The sequence below is a fragment of the Ochotona curzoniae genome, unplaced genomic scaffold (assembly GCF_017591425.1).
Source record: "Ochotona curzoniae isolate NIBS_2020 unplaced genomic scaffold, NIBS_Ocur_1.0 contig_1274, whole genome shotgun sequence".
In the NCBI taxonomy this organism is placed as follows: domain Eukaryota; kingdom Metazoa; phylum Chordata; class Mammalia; order Lagomorpha; family Ochotonidae; genus Ochotona; species Ochotona curzoniae.
The window spans coordinates 18772961-18796806 of record NW_024465023.1 but is presented as its reverse complement, the minus strand read 5'-3'; the positions used below and the strand labels follow the sequence as shown (position 1 = coordinate 18796806).

The window sequence follows — 23846 nt, the reverse complement described above, 5'->3', positions numbered from 1 at the left end:
TGAAGCAAAAGATTCTAAAAATGCTCAATCTAACAATTAACTAGTGTAAGAAAAAAAGTGCAAGATACTTCAAAGAACATTCTTGTTACCAACTGAAAAGCTGTATTATTAATTCAGTCCCATCCAGTGCTACTTAAAACTTCAGTGTCTTCCTGTTAGGCTAAGTGGCTGTAACAGAAATGCAAATATAATAAATGCAGAGACTATAAAGGGAAATTTCTAAAAAGTGGGGCTTGAAAATAGACTGTAGGTGCAATTTACTTTGAAATAGGCACAGAATCCAAATTTTAATAACAACTGTCACTTTGTATACTCAAACTTGTTCATCAGTGAAATGAAAACCTAGATATGCGGTTGCCTCGATGATGTTTACCATGAGTTTAATAATTCCAAGTCAAACTCAAATGCATTCTATTCACAGGTTTGTGAATTGTCCTTGGGCACAGAACTGAAGGCAATGTGTTACAGATATATGTGTGGATGTAAGTATGCATACCAGTATATAAGAGTGTATGTTTATGTGCCTTAGGGCTAAGATGTGCAGGTGGTAAAATGTGTATTTTTAGATTATTCAAATATATACCTATATTTATACACACACACACACACACACACACACACACACACACACACACACACACACACACTTTCCCCTCCTGATCTATAGGGTTTTTTTAAACTATCAGCTTATTTTTTTATTGGAAAATCACATTTATAGAGAAAAAGGAGAGACAGACAGGAAGATCTTCCAACCATGGGTTCATCACCCAAGTAGCTGCAATGGCTGGAGCTGAGCTGATCCAAAGAAAGAAACCAGGAGCTTCTGGGTCTCTCACTTAGGTGCAGGGTCCCAAGGTTTGGGGCTGTCCTCTACTGCTTTCACTGGTCTCAAGCAGGGAGCTGGAAGGGAAATGGAACAGCCAGGACAGAAACTGACACCCATATGGGATCCCAGCACATGCAAGTCGAAGACATCAGCCACTAGTTTACTGTGCTGGGCCCGGGGTATTTTTTCAAGACTCCCAGTGGATGCCTGAAGCCATGGAGAGTTCTAAATCCTATACACACTATGTTTTCACTATATAAACTTGCCTATAATAAACTTACAATTTCAACACAGTAGTAAATTTACAACTAATAGTATAATAGAATCATGAGTAGCAATATACTATGGTAAAAGTTATGTGAATGTGGTTTGGCAAAATATCTTACTGTACTGTGTTTACTACTATTGGGCTAATGTGAAAGGACTGATTATCTCCTAATCAGATGAACAGTATGAGTATTATGACATTAGCATGAAACTACTACCTAAGGCTTATCTGCTCACTAGAACTTACAAAACTACTACAGCGGATCTTGCTAACTGCTGTCAAGTAACTAATGGATAGGCAAAGCATACAGTATGAATATGCTGGACAAACATTCAAATTAACAATCCTGGAAAATGTATGAATATTCGATTTCTGGAATTTTCCATTTAGTACTTTTGGACAATGATTATTTGCAGTTAGCTACAAATCATGGAAAGCAAAAACACGAATGAGAGAGAACTACTGTGCAAATACACACACACACACAATCATACAAGTCAAGATTTTCCAACTTTATGGCAGTGCAAAGGCAACACACTTTCAGTAGAAACTTGGAGCTTCAATTTTGTTTTTTTCAACAATTCCTGTGCTAGCAACGGTTTGCAAGACAATCACTTGTAACTTTGACCAGTCGGTAGGAAAGCCCCAGCTCCCAATCAGCCATGCAATTAGGAACATAAACAATAGACACCCTACAGTGTACTATGTTGCTTAGTTTTAGTGTTTGTTAGATATATTATATACATCCTTGACTCATCATATTTTCACATTATGATAAGTTTATCAAGATGCAATGCTGGTAACAAGGTGCATCTGGATTTGTATTCAATCGTGTTAGATTCCTATTGCACATATAAGAGGTTATCATGAACTTAGTAACTTAAACAAGTACATACTTGCTTAGTTTCTGAAGAGTTTAGATATCAGAATCCTGACACTGAGCTAAAGGTATGAACAGGTTTTTGCTTCTACTAGAGGCTCCAGGGCAAAATCGATGTTTTTGTCTTTTTCCTGCTTTTGGAGGTCATTTTCATTCCTTGACTCATGGCCCCTTCATCTTCAAAGGCAGCAGCAAAACATCTTTCATTCTATTTCACATACCTCTGACACTGTTGCTAATTTTTATCTTCTTTTTGACTCTTGAAATGAATTCTATGATTTCATTGGTTTCATTCGGTTAATCTAGGATAGTTTCACTTATCTCCATGCCATAAATTTAATCACATCGTGGTATTCTTTTGAGGATATGGAGAGCTTTAAATGCTTTTAAGGTGTGATTATATTGCTATTTGCCAGAAACTAAGCTCTCAAAAACTGGCTATGTACAATATTTGGAATTTTATTGTAAAGCATATGCTATCACATATTAAATCCTTTATGCTGCATATATCATTTTTTCTATATTATTCACTAAACATTATATTCTTATTTTTATCTATATTTCAGAAGCCAACAGTGTCCAACATTCATGGACAGCAATAGTTTACTCAAAGAGGCATAGTAATTGAGCAAGTTCTTTTGTTTATATTCCTGCATATTCTACCAATTTATATCTACAATTTAATAAGTATTACATGATTACACTAAAATGTGTTAGTGTAATAGAAATTATGGTTTTATTCAATTTGTGATTTATACTTTATATCAATCCCTCTTCCATTAGTCTATTAGCCCAAAAGCATATTAAGTGGCATTTGCAAAATTAATCATAATGTTGTCTAAGCAGAGATAGTGCTGAATACAGCCCAGTGTCTCAATAAGTTAAATTTGATTAAAGCAGAAAATTTTATATCCATTGTTCACTTCCCAGTTGTCTATTTCTTCACAGTTCAATCAATTACTAACAGCATTAATAGTCACACAGGATTAAAAAAGTTGAAATAGAAGGGAACTAGGGAACTTTTCCTGATTATGATTTCAGTAGTGGATTGTATCAATTTATATTTCTATCATATCCATTTGTATAATGCAATTATCATCTTATTTTCCAAAAATTTACTTGTTTCATGTTTCTTGTCATTATAGCATCTTATCACACTACTTATTCAGCACACTGATAGACTGATTGGCTTTGTATCATAACTGATTACCATTTTTAGGTTGAAACAATCAAATGTGAACAATTCCATATGGTTCAATCTACATGAGTACATCTTATATATAAATATTCTCAATATATGTAGTGATGAATGAATGGACTCATGTATACATAATTGGATGAATTGAGAAAAATTGTATCTAATGATGTCAAGATCCTTGGATCAAATTGTTCTGCTGAAATAATCTATTCACTCCTTCGCCATTTCTCTTTCTTCCTCTGTCTCACTCACTCTCCTTCTGCATCCCCATATCTCCACAAATGCCTGTCCCTACTATTGTGTCATCAGGATAGATCATGTTTGATATTAGAGTTGCCTATTATGAGGCATCACTATCATGAGCAGCATTGTCTTTACTATCACTATCACAGACAGAAGATAAATGAGTTATGAGGAAAGCAAATGTGATGAGAAAGCAGGACCAAATTGCAGTAGTAGATCTTTTAAACTTTCCCTTCTATCAAAAGGTAACAAGTGGCTTCTAAATGGGTAATAATGTCCAAACAGGCTCTTTCATCCATTTAATTTGCACAGCTACTTATGCCGTAATACTATTATTAAGATGAGGAAACAATCATTTGTGTTCAGATACAGGTCTTCCATGAGCAATAATCTAGATTGAAAAGGGTAAAAATAAGCATTTCCTCCATTCACCATATGCAAATATGGGAAGTCAGACTTTTAGGAGCATGGATGAGAAGCCAGTTAAATGGCTACAATTTCCACAGGTATTTAATAAAAAACATTCAGCCAGTTTCATGGTAGCATCAGGAGCTTCTGTGATGAATCCAGTGGAACTGTGGTATTGAAATACAGCTTAGCTAGATGCGAAAAGGCAACATATCGCTTGTCACTTACATAATCTCAATGAAACTATTTCTCCAAGTCTGGCTTGGACAAAGATGCATGTAATCTGATTGTGATGACAAGACAAACACCAGGTGTCTGCGATGCAATAAAGTCTATGCCACTTCTCTTGTACTATGTTGTGTTTTGTTTTTACCAAAATGCTAGGGGAAAAGAGTACAGAAACAAACGTCAGAATGAAAGAGGGCAAAGGGCAGGGTGAATATATATCACAGCAATCGTCAACTTTCTGAGAATGACTTTTCTCTGGTAACTACTCTAAGCTTTTTCAGGGAAGAAAGATTTTACAAAGAATTCTTGTATTTCTCTCAGTATTCCACTCAAAACTTTCCACACAGTATGCAAAGAATCAAAACTTAGCAAATTAATGATACCAGAACTGAGTAAATGTAATGAAATAAGGAAACATGATGAGAAGATAAATAAAGCAAGAACAAAGATGCATGTGGCTTTTAATCAATACACAGTAGGAATAAAATGCTTCAAAAGTATAAATTGGTCTAACGCAAATCAATATGATTATGCTACAAAGAGCTATAACATTTGTTATCATGATAGCAAGTCTTCATCGAAATTGTAAGAAAATGTTCAGTTGCAAAATAAAGCTTTGTAGTTAAGACTATCATGTGAAAGAAAATTCAGCTCTTAGCATTATTCCATATTATTTTTGTTTCTCTCCAACAGTGGTCTCAGGCCTCTTACCTTCAATATTATTCTGCCACGGTGCTGCTTACACATTGCCCCAATTTATCACTGCCATGCTAAACCCAACACAAAACTAATTAGTCAGAGCATATGGCTGCAAATTGGGCTGCTGCTTCCTAAAAATCAGAGTCCTATTTACATATGAAGGCCGGTTTTTCATATAAGTCCATGTAATGGGCAAACAATAGGTTAAAAAAGCTATTTTATAACAAACTTATTGTGTTATATCCTTGGATTTACAATTACAGGTTAGGAATTCATTCCCACTACAGCTTTGGTTATACACTACCTTCTTCCCTTTCCAACTAGTGCTTTCTTATTCTCCAGGTCAATATATTTATTTATAAAGTATGTAATAAATACCACCATGCTTACAATGTGTATAAATGTAGTCACGAGTTAACTGATTTTCTTGTATGATGTAATAAAGTGTACCTTTGTTTTTGGTAATACGATTCTACAGATGACTGCTTCATTCTCTAAGAAATTAGTAGGATATTATGCACAAGTGAATTCGGCCAGCTATAATGTACTTCTTAAACACAGTGCATTGACTTCTAGTATGTATGTAAAGGACTATATACAATGTCACTAAAGAATGAACAGAACTTGCACAAAAGGCAGCAAAATAAATAATTAAATAGACATAGCTTCTGGCATGTGGTGTTCTGTCAAAACAAATTGTGATTGTAAAAAATGGATACATTTCAAAACTAACTTGCTATACACTTAGGCATATTTGAAATTTTTCCCTCCACAGAAAAGGTTAAAGAAATTATAAAATAATGAATTCATTCACTTCTTTATTAACTGCCTACTACCACAAAACTGTGCATGAGACAGAATGGAGGTGAAACAGTATATCCACTGAATTCTTACTTTCTCTGAAGCCCCAGGCTACCTATAAGCTTATAGAATTTCCAGCATTGGGCCCGGCAGCGTGGCCTAGCGGCTACAGTCCTTTCCTTGAATGCGCTGGGATCCCATATGGGTGCCGGTTCTAATCCCGGCAGCTCCACTTCCCTTCCAGCTCCCTGCCTGTGGCCTGGGAAAGCAGTCGAGGACGCCCCAAGGCATTGGGACCCTGCACCCATGTGGAAGACCTGGAAGAAGTTCCTGGTTCCTGGCTTTGGATCAGTGCAGTACCGGCTGTTGCGATCATTTGGGGAGTGAACCATCAGACAGAAGATCTTCCTCTCTGTCTCTCCTCCTCTCTGTATATCTGACTTTGTAATAAAAATAAATAACTCTTATAAGAAAAAGGATTTCCAGCATCAATCTGAGGTTTTGGTATAATGCAATCACACTTTCTTTTTTACTTTCTTGCAACTGGCATCATACAATTTCTTACACCAAACATATGTGGTTCTCATTTTCTAGCAAAAAGTTAATGAGGAAATAGAGGTAGATATATGCTGTTAACCTCATAGATACTTTATAATAACCAAGCTTTATAGTACAGTGGATTATTTCTGAACTACATTATTTTTCATCAGCAATTGAAGCAGTAAAAAGGACCCCATTTTTGCTTTGCATTATCTTACATTATGCCTGAATTTGTGCACCTCATAAACTTAGCTGTCACCTTACTTACTCTTCTACAACTTTACTGAATCATTCCATTCAATTATTTGTATTGTTTCACCAGTGAATAATTTGAATGCATTAAGACTGCAAGGGATGTAATACATGAATCACAAGGAAATTAAAACTTTAAAAGTATAGGGTGACTATCATACTAACACAATAAAATATTCCAACTTCTAATAATATGAAATTGACAAAAATGACTAAGCTCAACTCATTTTCATGAACTCATTGAGTGGAAATCTTGACAATCTTGAAAACAGTACTATTCATCATCGCTGTTAGCTGTACTGGAGGTGAGAAAGATGCAACAGAAATGATACTAAAATAGAACCCCCCAAAATGTTATTTCTGCTAGCTGTATAATTTATCGGTTTAAGCAAAAATTGAATCACATTAACCAGAGGTCCTAGGCAAGGGGTAAAAATGGAATAGACAAATTAGTCCCTAAATGTTATCAAGAAAGAGTGCAATAAATAAAAACCCAAAATGTATATCACAGGGACATAGAGTTACCATAAATCAGAAGAGGACGCTGTGGAAGTATACATAGAAGTATATGGTTGAGTAGGAAGCGAAGAACAAGCACTGGAGAATTATAAGGCACACATCAGGGGACTATGTAAGAGTGAAAATTGTTTAGGAGTATGAGATGGGATCAACATTTCCAAAGGCTCATGGAAAGAAAATGCATTGTATTTAGAGAAATGTTTGTATAGCTACAATGAGACACTTATATGGTGCATGAAAGACTAGACTGGATTTCAAGATAGGGAAAATTTTGCAAAGTGCATTTTACCCCCACAAAAGTTACTTGAATTTTAAACTGAAAACAATAGGGATCCACTTCTCAGTTTTCAGCAGGGAAGTAACACATTAAAATTTGTCTTTGCAAGAGATGTGCCTAGTAGTCTTGTGATGAGTGAATTAGAGAATAAATCAAGACCACAGGGAATTTAGGAAGCTTATCACTGTATACAAAGTGAGACAAAGAAATCTGAACTAAGGTATTAACTGGCAGGTGCTGTGGAGAGGGGATAGCAGAGTTAAAATCAATGTATTAGATAGATAGACTGATAGATAGATAGCAACTAGTTACTTTTCTCTGAATAAAGAGCAATAATACATTCTACCTTGTGAAATTCACACGACTGCTACCTGAATAAAATAAGCTTCAAAGTATTATGTTTATGTGTAAAGCTCTGTATATTCCCATTTCTATGAATTAGAGGTTCTAGGTTTATGGGATAATTTCATTACATGTTGAAATAACAACAGCTAAACAACTATTATTTAAATGTGCTTCTCTTATTCAAGAGAAAAAAATAACATGTAAGTCACATGTATCCATATTTCTTGTTGGAGGCGCTAGTGGATATCTGCTCTGTCTGAAAATAAAGAGCATGACAAAGGGAATCACTCGAGCCAAAAAATATAAGCTAGAGTAGGGAGCACATTGTTTCTCAGGCACCTGGGGGAAAAATCTTCTATTAAGTGGAAGAAGCAATATCTGGAGCTGATATTTGGGTGTGGGAAATTCCAGAATAAGTAGATGGACAGAATTGATTATGACAAATTTATAATATGTTTGGCCTCCAAATGCAAGAAAAAATAAGCTATTATCTGATTTCTTGATGTGAATTTACCTGTTAGTATTGAATATCCCAATGGTAAGAAATCAGCACCAAGAGTTTAGTTTAATAAGCTGAACAAAAGCAAGGCCAAAATATAGTCACTTTAAACAAGGATACAGACACTGAGCTATCTCCTACTATCACAACCAGTCTCTAAGGTATATGGCTGAAACATTAAAGCAGGGAGTAACTCAAATCTGTATCACAAATCCATTTCCTTCCAAATAGGTAAAGTGGGATAACGGACAGAGTGCTATTTTTAGAACCTGATAAACCTCCTTCAGCCATGCTATAAAGTAGCTTAAACCCCCTAGGACTCAGTTTCTTGCCATATGAAATAGGAATAGTAAAAACATATTTTGGGAGTATTTCTATGGATCAACTAAAACAATGCGTGAAAAATGAGATATACTTAGCAAGTAAAATATTCAGTAAGTAGTATTATTTTTGTAATTGCATTTTGCAACCTGAATTTCCTCCCATTCTCAGAAAGAATATTCTAAAAGTAGTGTTCTTATTCACCAACTGTAGATAGGCTGGAATTAATTCCTCATATTAGAATCAAATTTGGAATGGCAACATAGAAATTACAAGAGTAAGAGAAGAAACCTAATAACACTAAAGTTAGTGAATAGAAAATATCTGCGACCACATATTGTATCTACCTACCTATTTATCTACACAAGCACTACATGACTGCAATGTAACATCTGGTAAGCTGAGGATAATTTTGTTCACACAATAAGATTAATCATCCTTCACTCTTCACTTGCTATTATAATTACTGTAGCATGCATTTTTTGGCCTTCACAGGAAGACAAGGAGTTTGAGTCATCCTATTAAAAGAAATAAAAACTGTACATAATTTAATAGGGGCAAAAATCTTTACTTACTTCAGTGACTGGAGTCCTAGGTTATTACTGGTCTTACTACAACCTAGAAGAGACTTTGAAGAAGTGATGTTTTCCTTGTACTTTTAGTGTTTTCATTTGTCAAATTAAGAAATGGAACTAAACGTTTTTAATGGTTCCTAGACTTGAAATTCTAAGTTTCTGTACAAAATGTGGTTTGCTGTTCGCAAAAACAGATAATAAAGGAGAGGACATAATCAGAAAATAGCAAAGAATTTCAACTTACAAAAAAGAAGTTGGCATCTCTAAGTAGAAATGAACTTGATATGAGAATAGCTTCCTAACTGAAGACAGTATCCACAGGACTAATAATCCTAAAAAGTTCTCAAACTAAGTAGCCATGAGCAAAGATGGAAATAAGAATTCAATTGAGTCCAAAGCAAAATAAGCAGAATGGCTGAAGTTAGAAAAACTGATAATACTAAGTACTGGGGACAATATCCGGAACTAAAAAATGACAAGTAAGCTTATTTACATATAATGATAAATCACGTGGTATTATCAACTAAAAGTGAGTGTTGTTCAGTTATTATATGACCCAGCAACTCTATTTCTTAGAATTTATCAAGAATGTTCAGAGAGGCATTATTTTTTAGAGTTGACAAATAGAATTTTTACAAACATCTACCTAGAGTGCATGGGATAAGTGAATTTTGGTATAGTAGCTTGATAATGGCACATCAAGCAGCACTGACAACGACTGTGTCACAAAAAACAAAGTAGATGGCTCTTACAAACATAATGCCTGGAAAAATGGCCAGAAACAAAGCAGCACAAATTATATGGCTTCTATCACATAAATTTCAGGAAGTGAGTATCTTAATCTATGATGTGTTAGAAGTTTTCATGGCACTTATCTTTCAGACAGTATTGATTAAGAAATGGTAAAATTAAGGGTTTTAGTCCTAGCAAATTTTCTTCTTACCTTGAGTAATTACTGAGGTTTTCTCATTCTGAAAATTCAGGTTATAAACTTTGTGATTTGTATATCTCTTTATGTAAGAGCTTAATACAAAGTTGTAAAAAAGAAAGCTATACAGAATTTCTTTCATCTGTAAGTTAACTCATGAAAGTTGGTTGCGAGAAGTTTCCTGCCTTTTCCTGATATGTCTAGATTACTTTAGGGAGCCCTGAGACACAGCTAGACACACACATACATATATACACACAAAAACCTATTCACATACAAAGAGGAAAGAGGAATGAGGAAAAGGATAAGAGGCGAGAGGGTGAGGAGAGATGGGCCTGAGACAGAAGTGAAGAGAAAACTTCCTATACAATTTGTTCAGGAAATGAGTTGCATAGCAAGACACTTTAGACAACTAAATTTTTTTCAGAAAATATCCTGTTTATCTTTAATTTCAAAGCAAAATGCAAACTTATATAAGTTTTATCTCCTAGGAGAATAAGGATGTGTAGCTGAAGACCAATGATATGGGAAGACAATGAAATTGGTTGAAACCTTGGTAATTAACAATTTCTTCATGTTAAAGATATATGTAGTGATAGGATTATCCTATGTACAGTGTTATCCTATTAGCTCACCAGTATAGTCTTGAAGGATAGATACTGTGATTACTTTTTATTTAGACGTAAGTCAAATTCATTTAGACTGTTTCTAATTAAAAATGGATATACAGCTAGAATAACAATTTCTCCAGCAATAGCATGGCAAAGAGTTTCCAGGAACAGATGTACACAAATTATATATGAAAGCAAACTGTTTTGAAATATTCCTGAGACAAAGTTTCCATAACTAAATTAAAACAAATTTGACCTCATCGACTGACTTTTGTAACAACCTAAGCACTACTTCTTAGGTTTGATTCTAGAAAAAATAAACAACAGCTGTTAGGCACACTCCTTTTTTTTTTGTTTTGTTTTGAGTGCTCCTTCAGGATGAGGTTAAGAATTTGCATTTTCTAACATATTAGTCACTTAATACCATACCAATTAACTCCATAATGTTGTAAATTGTTGTCAATGTTATGTTGTGAGTTTTCATTGGAGGGGATGATATTCTGTCAGCTCCATTTTCGGACCGGGGATGGTCCCACAATGAAACTGTTGAACTTGTCGGGACATTAAGAGGCTGGACTCTCCTGCATGGTACATGCTCGCAATGAGGAAATCATGACTGGATATGAACTGTACTACTGCCACAACGTGGAGGAATCCAACATGGGGGGAGGGCATGGGGGAATCTCAGAGCCTATGAAACTGTGTCACAAAATGAAATAAAATAAAATAAAAAAAATGCAACTTCACACTTTTACTTTGAGTGATTGAACTGTTTCTCACTGAATTTTCTTTCTTCCCTTTCAATTGTCCTTTTGTTCTTTGATGGTTTGGCCAATTCCTTCCATCTCACTTATACTAGGAACCCTAGAAGCCTGTAGCTTATTTTTAAGCCAGTTTTTTCTGTCTGGATTCACAGTTGCTGATGCTCTCTGCTATGTTGTCACTGTAGATATTTTCCTCTTCTCATCCATATAAAGCAAATTCATCTCTAAACTCCTCCAGGACCACATCTTAGTCATCTTATTTTAGCATAGAGTCAGAATTTATCAACAAACCTTTGTGGGATGAATGGAAAGCAGCAGAAACAAACCTGGTACTTCAGTTGGTGGGCTCTAATGCTGTTCTGGATGACTTAAATCTCCTGCCACTATGGCCACCGGAAGCAGTCCATGAAAGACTTAACTGCCAAAGGAAGAAGAAACTGAGTCCTACTCAAGAAACTGTTGCTTCTATTATGGGCTAGTTGTAACTTAATCTCTTCTTTTTTATACATGACCTAGAGAACTGAATGTATCTTACAACTTGCCTAAAAATAACACAATTTCAAGTTAACATTTGTGTCACTATCTATTATCTGATATATTGTGCCCAGCCTAAATAACTCTATCCATAATAATAAAAAAAACAAATCCTTACTGGTTAAATCGGAATATGATGCTCTGTACCCTGTTGCAACCAGTGATTAACTGTAAAAATATCATGAGAAAAGCAGGATAATACTGGTAAAATTATTTTCCTCAATGTTCTTAGGTCTTTGTATCATCAGATAGCAGAGGAACATCAATATTTCTGTTTAAAATCTTATAAGCACCATTTACCTTCAAGTATATATTGGCAACAAGCAACCTCAGTGTACCACCAAACTCTACTCAGTTAGGCCATACCCTTACTACTGAATATATGGTTATGCATAACATTTCCTAAGCTTTATTCACCACAGTATATCAGATCATCTTTTCACTCATTTGATCATCCCCTTTAGAATGCTTTGGGATCTAACCCCAGAGCCCAATTAAGTAAGTTTTCTGTAGGTCAGCCATGCCGAGCATATACTACATATTTTTACAATTTAAGTTGAAGTAAGTTTTTCAAAAGGGTATGTATCTTATTTTTTTTTTTTTTACAGCAGATGTACTTTAGAGATCACATCTTATGATGCAGTTTCTTTATATACATCAGCAAAGGATTACTTAAAATTATCAAAGCATCACTGAAACATTGCAGCTAGCTCTATTGTTTTATTTTTATTAATGACAATCGAACATGTCCTGAAGACGGTCTTACAAGTGTTTACAAGTGTCTATAATTAGTGGATTAAATATGTGAAAATTACATGTTCACAGAGAATCTATATAGTTAGCAAGGTCAGGAAAATGCCACAAAAGATTTAAATCTTTAAAGCTTAAAGCACTATTATCTCAGGGTAACAAAGACTAAATAAATATTTGCTTATCTACTTTCACAAAATATCACTTGAAATATATTTAACGTATTGCTAAGATATTAATTTCCTTGATCAAATTACCAAGTTTGTTTGCTTACAATAATCTCTGTGTCTTCGCTTTCACCAGAACACAAACAAAAATCTTGGGACAAGTGAAACATCAAAATATGAATAAGAATGATATAATGAGACATCACTATTCTTGCAGTTTTATTTTTCTGAATTATGTACAATTAGCACTGATATTTTAAGTGTTTATAACAATAACAGTATATATACTTTTAATGTACCTATAACATGTAAACTTTCTATACTATATATTTAGTATAGTACATGTAAACATACACACACTTCTAATGTAAAAGAAAGAAGAACCTAACTTGTCTCCCTTCTTGAACAGTTCAAATGTAATACATTCATATTATATCCACTAAAAGGACGACAAAGGAAACGTGAAGCATATGGAAAAATCAAATATTTTAAACTTCTGATAAGTTTTGTTTACTTCGTATTTTTTAAAAAAAACAAAGAAACATTGTAAAAACAAAAAAATCTTATTCAGTGTGCTCTAAAAAATCCTGAGTTTTCCAATGAGCATTATTTGCCATATTTAGTATTTTTCTTTATAAACAACAAAATTAAAAGAACAGTTTGGAAGACCACTGTATTTTCAAAACTCCCTGAGAAGCTTAGTCACTTCAGGCAGTGCCGATCAGATCTCAATATTATTACCCTGAACTCAAAAGAGACCGCCTTGTAAAAGATCAAGATTTTTGTTGGAAATAACGAGAAGTAAATTTGCCAGGGTAGACCACTTCCTCCTCTTAAAATTTCAGCCAAGAAGTAATCTTTTTTCTTCATAATAAAAGACAAGTCAACTAAGGGAAAAAAGCTACTGGACTTCAATTACATAAAATTGGGTGACTGAGAACAACACTTCTTAAGAACCTTCTTTTTTAAACCTTTACTTTGATGTTGGCTGCTATTTTATTCTGACATAGATAAGGGGAAATGAAATTGCGTGCAAACACAAAAAAGCTCCTTCATAACAACTTTTGCTCAATTACCTCTTTTGCCCTCCCTTAGGTTCTTTCTCTTCCTTCGCGAGGCTCCCTTGTCACTCCATATTCTTAAGCCAATAGGAAAATTTTCCTTCGGACCCTGTATCTGTTACCATAGAGACAGGTATCACAAGGTAGAGGTTCAGTAACATCCTCATGGAAATAAAATAAGAATCCTATGGGTTTTGCAGGAATTTCCAGGATTAGCAGTCAGCAGAAATTACATCCTTCCCTGGCGGGGTGGTGCAGGGAGGGTGCAGGGGCGTTAATTTTACATTGTGGAACTACAGAAATTTTATAGTGTGATGAAAATTGCAGAAGCTCTTAATTTTATACTTAGAATCTGATTATGATTTATCTTAGGACCTGGAAATATCTCTTCTATTATAGTCACATGTCCAGGAAAATATCCCAGTAAAAACTTTTTATTACAGCATGTTTTATCAGTGATTTACTAGTTGCCACAACAGTTTTCTTTTAGTGCAATGCATTTGCGTTCAATTTCTTATTCTTTGTTCCTTTCTAAAACATGTTGATCAAGAACATCTTAATGGTTTTTCTACTCCTATGCTGGAGTCTGCATTGTGCAAGCTGCTGCCAGAGTCAATACACTTCCCGAGGGACAAAGCTCAAGTCCATTCACTTTACCTTGTTTTCCGCTGACTTCTATACTTTCTGTAAGTCTACTGAAATCACAAAGTTACTAAATAGCAACACTAAAATAACACTTAGCAAATTTGCTAAGTTTACCAAGATCTATGGACTTAGGCACAGGAGATACAGCATGTAACTCAGTGATTATGAAGACCATAAATCTTCTTATAACAACTTTAAATGAACATTCCTCAGCAAGTGTAATCTCTCAACTGATTAACAGCCAAAATGGATCCATATTTAACTGTTTGAACAACCTTTCAAAACCTCACATGTAAATATTACAGGTGAATACAATTTGTGTTTATTGTCTTTGGTATTTACCTGTAACTTTGCTTATTTTAGATACATGACTCAAGGAACAAATGGGACAGCTTCTTTGTACTTTACATGTGAAATTAGCAAAATTTACTATCAAGGACCAAATAGAATTACTTTGACTTGGTGGTTTGTATGGTCTCTGTCACTATATTTAACTGCTACTTTAAGATGAAAGCCTTCAGAGACAATAATATCTAAACATATGGTGAGTTTGTCTTGTAATAAAACTTTATCGACAAACTATATCTTCATGTATAATGTTTATATGTCATAAAAATATTCTCTTAAAAATAACTTAGAACATGAAAATCATTTTTAACTAGCTGGCCAAATGAAAAAAAAATGTGTGAAACATGCAGCTATACTGAATCCTGGCCTGTGTAGGTCATGTGGAATAGTAGACACACTCAATGAAATATCTGCAAGGGGAGAAATGTTTCAGCTTAGAATGATTAGATGCACAGATTCTTAGACATAAAAACAATCTCAGACATTCTCCTTCCTCAATTTCCCTGTGGCTCAGTAGCTCTACCCTCAATATTGAATATTTTAGGAACAATGAATACACTTATCTCACAAAGTAGTAACCTCTCTGCTTATATAACTAATTGGAAGAATATTTTTTCCTTTACTATCAATGAGGCACAAATGACTCTGAATTCTTTCCTTTAGTATATAGCTCACTTATCATATGAAATCAGCATCACTATTTTTCTATTCTTCTTTCTCCAAAAATCCTTCTACCTTTCAATGTTCTATAGTATTTTTTCATGCCCCTTAGCTGTTATGGTGCCAAAGAACTTTCAGTGAACACATTCTCTTGTGTTAAAATTGCTCCTAGGCCATGGATATCCATAAGAAATAATAAATGCAGTTATTAGAACAACATGACTCTGAAAATTATTTTCCTGTTTTTTTCTGGAGACATATCTAACATTACTTTATTACTTTATCTAATTATAATTAGGTACCATATGAGAATATGACTAATACTGAGATTATGGGCAAGAAAATCATCAGCTTTTTTTTTTCCCCAATGAACTATTAAGCTCTAATTCTCTTACATCTTGTACTTTTTAGATTCATTCTTTTGAACTTTAGTGCAGGATGTTGTACTTACTCCTATTAACAGTCATAATTTTTGAATCATTATATATTTTAGGTGTCCACATAATTCTTTGGTACCCTAACAATTCTACATATTTATGCTACTATCCATCTAGACAGGCTATTTGAAACTTTCTCCAGGTATCACACATTGGCATTTCACAGGCCAAACAAGGCCAGGGCACATTATGAGACACCACTCTCAAGTCAGATGGGTCTGGTTTTATAAAACTACACCATAATCCTGTGAGAAACCCACTTTTTTGTCCACAGTATTCACTAAATGTCACAACAAAGGCAGGATAATAAAACCTGTTGCTTTATCTACCATCTTCTTATGTCTAGCAGAGAATACTTCTATACCCTAATTACAAAAGCTATACCATAATCTCTATGACTTCTCATGCTGCGCAGTTTTTCATGGAACACTGAAGGATCCATGGCTGTATTGCTTTTCTACTTTTTCCAACTACCCTATTTGGGGCAGGTGTTGTGGCATAGTGAGTAAAGCTACCATATATGACATTGGCATATCTTATGGATGCCAGTTTCTGTCCTAGCTGCTCCACTTCTGATCTAGCTCCCTGCAAATGGCCTGGAAAAAGAAGCAAAACGATGAAATGTGTTTGGCCCCTGTGATCCACATAGGAGGTCCAGATGATGCTTGTGGTTTGTGGGTTCATCGTGGCGCAGTACTGTTTGTTGTGGGCATCTTGGAAATGAACAAGCAGATAGAATCTCTCAGTCTCACTATGTCTGCCTCTCCCTAACTATGACTTTGAAAATGAATAAATAAAACTTGGCTTTCAGTTTTTTTGAATTTTTGAACTTGTTATTATTATGAAGAGATCAGACTTTATAATCCCATATGTACATGTCAATAAAGCCATCATACTTCCCTCATTTCCCTGCTTCCCTTCAAAAGCTTTTCTCTTCTTTTCAACAGTATTTGCTGAAGTATAATTTATATCTATTCATAAGAAAGATCATAAGACTACATTTCCACTGGAATATAAACATAAGCCAAGAATGACAATTTTATCCCAAAGTGATCATTACATTCCTACACTTAATGTATATAACTATTTTCCATAATATGGTTTTGTAGGTGTAGGGATTCCCCTCCCCATCTTCCCTTCCTCCATCCCTATTCTCCACCTCCTCACTATTTCCCATCATATTATTAGACAGTATAGTCCTTCAGCAACAGTTACAAGTCCATCTTTCTGCTATTTAACAGTAATATCACGTTGTACATATAGGCAATGGTAGAAAATCTAGTATCATATTGTCAAGGTATATTTAAGAGTTTGATTGGGAGTCCTCCTTTTATTTCGGGGTAAGGATGCATGCTGCAACATATTGTTACTTTCCAGTAAGCTAGTATCCAGTATATAGTTCACTTATGAGAATATATGTATACACATGTTTACTGATATCTATTGATCTCGTATTTTGCATGAAGGTTGTCTTATATCAAAGATAACATTTCCTATTTGTCCTTTTGGGATTGCCCTATTCCACTGAGCATAATGGTCTCCAGCTAGGACCACTTTCTTGTAAATGGCAGAATGTCATTCTTTTCAATGGTTGAGTATTATTCCATGGAGTACATATACCAAAGTTTCCTTATCCACTCCTCTCTTGGCAGGCATGTGGGTTGTTTCCATGTCTTTGCTTTTGTGGAGTGTGTTGATATAGATAGGGATGGATGCAGGTCACTTTTTCATATGCAGATTTCACTTCCTTTGGATATATTTCCAAGAATGGGATAACTCAGTAATATGGTTATCTAAGTTATCTAAGCACTCTCCATACTGAATTCCATAGTGGCTGCACTAGCCTACACATCCACCAACAGTGAAATAGAGTACCTTTCTCCCATATCTTGCCAGTAGATATTGCTAGTAGAGTTCTGAATATAGGTAAATCTCACTGGAGTTAGATATAATCTCAGTGTGGTTTTTATTTGTATTTCCCTGATAGCTAGGGAGCCTGAGCATTTTCTCATATGACTGTTAGCTGCTTGAATTTGTTCTTTTGAAAACTATACTCTTTCTCAAGAATTTCCACTGAGGGAAAACTTTGGCTTATTTTTGTGGGAAAGGTATTTCTGGATATGATCAGTTATTTTTTATTCCTATTCTAATTCAGACTTTCTTCAGTTTATTTTATTAACTCTAAACTACATAAAAAATTCTGTGGCTTTCACATTTTAAAGAGCTTTGCAAAACATATTTTCCAAGGTTATGCACATGCACGTGTTAAGCACAAGCTTAAATGCTTTGTTTTATTTGATTTTTATTTTTAAAATATAGAGGAAATGGGCTAGGCATGACAGCATAGTGGTTAAAGTCCTTGCTTTGAACATGCCAGCATCCCATATGGTTGCTGGTTCTGATCCCAGCAGCCCCACTTCCCATCCAGCTCCCTGCCTGTGGCCCGGGAAAGTAGTCAAGGATGGCCCAAGGCTTTGGGACCCTGCACCCACGTGGGAGCCCTGGAGGAAGTTCCTGGTTCCTGGCTTCAGATTGGTTCAGCTATGGCCATTGTGGTCACTTTGGGAGTGAATCATCAGATGAAAGATCTTCCTCTCCGTCTCTCCTCTTCTGTGTATATCTGACTTTCCAAATAAACAAATAAATCTGTTAAAAATATATATAGATGACATGATGACAAGGAGAATAATATGGTTGAACAAGCTTCTCAGAAAAATATTTAAACCATATTTCTTAAGCAATTAGTGTCTTCCTTTGCTCATCTTTGTGTATGAAAAGCAGCACACCTGAGTGGCAGTCTTCCCAACATGTGTGAAAGTTCAATGAACACTGTTATCTCTAAAATGAAATTTTGGGATATTTTTGAATTAAAAAATAAATGTTCAAATAGATTTTTACCTAAAAGCAAGAATTCACTTTATTAACATAAATGCCTTAGCTTAAATGATGGGTTCTTAGAGAATTGAAGGGGGTGGAGAAAGACATTTAAAAATATGTATCAATTCTAAATTTTAAAATATGCTTAAATGTTCATACTATATTTCATTTTTCCCACCTCTCTTTCATAAACACATTCTATTTTTATGCATTTATTCTTCACCTTTATTTATTTATTTTTTTCCAAAATCTTTTAGGAAACACAAAGTTAAGGAATTGGGGTTGGGAAACTTCACATAGTTTCATTACTTCACACATATATTATATATTATGTTTCACAGTCAGAATGATCTGCCATCATTTCCAACTCTCACTATACATGTATCAGTAAGGGTATGCCTGTGCTTCAGGTGTGTGGTCCAAAGCCCTTAAGATTTCATTAATAATCAACAGCTGGTGCCACCTAGTGTCTATACTCTCCACTCATCAGTGCAATCAAAAATAGAGCACTCTCTAGTCACAAATGAAGCAAGCTTGAAGTACAAACTAACAAACATACACACATATATACATACACAAAGACACACACACAAGGCTCAGGAAGTCCAGCGTCTGCCTTAAATTAATATCTTCATTGAAAGGAAACCCTTTTAAGTCACTATGGTAACAGGGTGCGAAAGTAGCAGGAAACTCACATTTTCTCCCACAGGAGACAATTCACAAAAGAAGAGTCCGGCTAAATGTGAAATGTAAGAGTTTTTCTAGACTTGAATTGTCACTTCAAATGGCTATTAAAAAGTTGAGAAATGGAACTGGCAGAAGACTTTGTTTTGAAGAATAATTTTGTTGAAGTCAGTTCTTCTCAATGAGCCAAAAAAAAAAAAAAGTCCAAAAAAAACTCTCTATGATTTGCATGCAAAATATTCTGTCAATCTTTGAGCTTTCCAAAGATTAACCAAGTATGGTAAGAACTACAGAAAGAATGCACAATACTCAAAAGTGTTAAAAGGAAAGAATTCACTAGCTTAAATCACAGCACTAAAAATATTTTTACTTGCAAAAGAATATATCTAGAAAACTATTTTCTTTCTTGATGCATGAAAGAATTATGAATGATCTCTTCAACCACAGTCATGTGTGCTTCAAGGTTAAAAAGTGCTCGCCCAAATTCCTGACCATTTTTTTAAATGACACTAATTTAGATGAATCTAAATTGTATTCCTACCCATCAGTTGTTACCTGACTCACTGGTATTCAAATACATGTTGTTTTAATTCACTCTTTCTAAGAGGAATACGTAACTGGAAAACATGGGCTAACATTCAGGGGGGAAAAGTTACATAACAGTCAGTCTGTTCCTTAACTGTACTCACTGGGTAATTACAGCAGAAAACACACAGCATACATGAGCAAACTTGTGCACACTGAAAGGTCATATTAGATGTTGATATATGATCATTTATTAACTTGGATGATTTAGCTACTCAAGCTACTGAAAGACAGGGCAGAGAGTTGAAAGCTCCTATAATATACAGCTAATAGCATGCTTTTCATACTCAGGATAATTACATCTATATTATTTAACATCTGCTTCTATCAATCACTTGTTAAAAACAGCTTTGAAGGTTTTATTTTCTTATTACCCTAGTGGTGATAAAAATTATTTCAGTATGTTCGGTCCAATATGCACTCACTGACAGATCCTCTTGACAATGTATAAAGATAGAATATAGAAATAATGCATAGTTTCTAGAGAAAGCTTGTATTGTTTCCCCTTTTCCCGAAACTTTATTTGGGGAGCCAAATATAGCTAATGCTCATGCTCCATTGGTTTGAAAGTACTTATAAGTATAATCCGACTGAAAGAAAATATTGCAAAACAGAATCAGGGTTCTAAAAATCGTACGCAGGCAAGAAAGAATGTAAGACACAACTCATTAAGGCTCTGAAATAAATAAATAATTAAAAGCTCCAGTTTTCAGTAATTTTTAGCATCTTCTGTCATTTTTCATTAACAGCTTTCAGAGATCTATCCGAAACAAGCTGATACAGAGAAATTAAGAGCAGTAATCAAGCGAGAAATGATAGACCGGCTGGGTTGCTATCAACTTGGCAAAACGTGAATACAGTTCAATAGCTGAAACAGATGCTAGAGTTGTTGAAAAACCCTGCAGGAGATATGGATATATTTGCTTCCTATAATGCAGAATGACTGAATAAATTTCAAAAGCTAGAAATTAATGAGGAGAAATGACTGACAGTCAAACTCCTTTTAAAACAGAAACCAACAGGAACAATTTCCAACCTAGCCAAACATTCTACACATTCTCATTTTTCTCATTTCTTTCAATGTCTGAATATCCAAAATATCAATCAGTCCTTGAAACTAAATTGCATGTAACTGAGCCGGGGTAGATTTCCCTACAGACTGCCCCCCTTCCAACCTCTCCGGTCATCATTTACCTGGAGAAACCTAGACTCTTGAAAAATACTTTATTCTAAAATCTTCTAACACTGATTTCTATCCCAGAAGTATTTCCCTGACGTTGGAGGCAAGCACACCCTCCAAAATCCTAACGCAGCACAAGGTAATTTTAAAATCCCTTCCGTAAAAGCAACACTGTTTGCAGAGTTTGAAGAGCTCGGCAACAAACCCCAGCCACCAACAGCTGCTTGTTCAAACATATGCTTTGTCATGGTCAGCTTCTAATTGTATTCATAATGATGTAATAGCTTTAATAATCCTACCTTCCATGCCAGCTGTTTTTCCTGTCACTCCATCATGCCAATAAGTTGGCTGCTGTAACAAATCAAGATAGTGCAAAACAGCATCTTTCTCCTGATTCTGTCATCTTCCTGAAAGCATTCTATTACTGCCGACTGCTGGGAACCAGAAAGTCTATTTGAATTCCAACAGCTCCCCTTTCGCATGATTCAAGTTAGGTTAGGTGGGCATGCCTAACATGATTCTCTCAGTCATTTATTATGCAGCTGCTACAACGTCGGTGTGGTAACCACTCTGACTATCTGATACGTCAGTCGAACAAAACGTACACCTCAGAGCAAACACATGAGGCAGAGCAGCGTTCTGCATTTAACGAGCATTCTCTCTGCTAAAAACAGCGGATCTGCAAATCTCTTTCAGTATCGACTCGATCCTCTGTACAGATGCAAAGCCCTTGGATTAGACTCTTTTTCTAACTATACCAAAAGCCGAGTTCCTTGCAACATCTCATATTACTCACACTGAAATCCTGGCTGATTTTCACTAATTTTAATAGTCCTTTCATGGTTAAATAAAAACAAAACCAAAACAACAACAGTAACAAAAAAAAAAAAAACCTCTCTCTTCTGATTGTACTTTTCAAATAAGGATTCTGTGTGCTCAGCTTCATGTCTCTGCTTTATTACAAAATACAGCATGCACTTTTGCAAATGCAATTTGCCTCACGTTTTTCTATGAAAAATTTGGACTAAGAGGATTTTCTAAGAAAATGCTATCTTTTGCAGATTGGACATAAAGTCTAGTACTCTGTGTGTTTCTTGCACGAGTTGAACTTATTCTTGATATTTTGACTTGGGAAGAGTGCTTTCTTCCCAAAGTAAGAAATCTGATTAGCTGAATTCCTCCCATAACTTGTTTACCCAGTGAATAAGTGCAATTTCAGAAAAAAAATATATTTTCTATTTTTAAAATGCTACTTGTAAATCAGTCTTTTGCAAAAGAAATTAAAGTTGCCATAAATCTATGCAGTAATTTTCTCTAAAATGTTTTAAGTATCCTTTTCCCTTGGAGCACTGATATTTATAATTTGAAATGATAACACAGAACATTCAAAATATTTTCATAAGAAACATATTTTCAAGAAAGGGGATTTATGAAGTCACAGGTTTTCTTTCTACAATCTATTAGATATTTAGTTGGATAGGGAAATTCTCATCTCCCACCAAAAAAGCAGATAGCTTAAGTAGATGTACTGTGAAACTATGAGGAATAATTCATTTAGCATATGTGACATTTGTCAATATTACTATTCTGAAATACTGGTTCCTATGGAGTATGTGCATATGCATGTACATTTCAATTGCTCAATCACCATTTTATATAATATATAACTTTAATTTTCAAGTAACATATTCCAGACATAAGTACATATAAAATAATCCCTACTTTACAGATGTTTATGTTTAATTGATAAATGCTTCAAATGAACCAGGAAGACAAACTGAGTCTGTAGGGACTCAGCAGAGCTTCTGTAAACTATTACACACACTGTTCCACAAAGTTATTCGGAAAATACTTGCTGAAAATTCCTGCATTTTAACAAATCACCACTTCCAGGGCTATTACACCTGTCTTTGAGGTTGCAAATTATATAAAAGAATAATACATGGCTTTTGTTCTACGCTTGATTTATTTCTACAGCTTCTGATTTCACTCCTCCCACTTTTTTTTTCTGACTACACTCCAGCCGTACTGGATATTTTTGTCATTCCAAAATATTGTAATCCTTCCTGTCTTAGAGAATTTGCATTTTCTGTTTCATGTATCCATAAGTCTAATCTCACTTTTTAAACATAAATTTTGACTTTTAAAATGAAAAGTATGGGGTTGGCATTTAGCATAGCAGTTAAGGCACTGGTTGAAATGCCTGTGTGCCACATCTGAGTTCCCGGCTCACACACCTGTTTTAGCTTAGGACTTCAGCTTCTTGTTAAAGTACACCCTAGGAGTTGATTATTATGGCTTAAGTTCTTCGGGGCCTGCCACCCTTGTGGGAGACATCACTTAAAATTATGACTGCTGGGCCTGGCATGGTAGCCTAGTGACTAAAATCCTCACCTTGTATGTCCTGGGATCCCATATGGGTGTCAGTTCATATCCTGGCTGCTCCACTTCCCTTCCAGCTCCCTACTTGTGGCCTGGGAAAGCAGTAGAGGATGGCCCAAAGTCTTGTGACCTTGAACCCATATGAGAGACCAAGAAGAAGCTCCCAGTTTTAGATCGGCTCAGCTCCAGCCATTGCGGCCACTTGGGGAGTGAACCATCAGATGAAAGATCTTTCTCTGTCTCCTTCTCTCTGTAAATCTGTCTTTTCAATTAAAATAAATGTAAAAAAAATTGCTACTTTTGACTCTAGCCAAGAATTGTGGAAATTTAGGGAGTGAACCACAAGCTAGGATT

At 35.0% G+C, this 23846-nt stretch overlaps 1 protein-coding gene across 1 annotated transcript in view; it reads right to left on the bottom strand.

The window, feature by feature from the left end:
• DMD (dystrophin) overlaps window positions 1-21524 on the bottom strand; it is a 1921612-nt gene extending 1900088 nt beyond the window's left edge. Inside the window, exon 1 of the mRNA XM_041000021.1 lies at window positions 21410-21524. Within this exon, the coding sequence (XP_040855955.1) occupies window positions 21410-21416 (7 nt within the window). The 5' untranslated portion in view covers window positions 21417-21524. The remainder of the gene's footprint in view (window positions 1-21409) is intronic.
• Between the last annotated feature and the right edge of the window lie 2322 nt (window positions 21525-23846).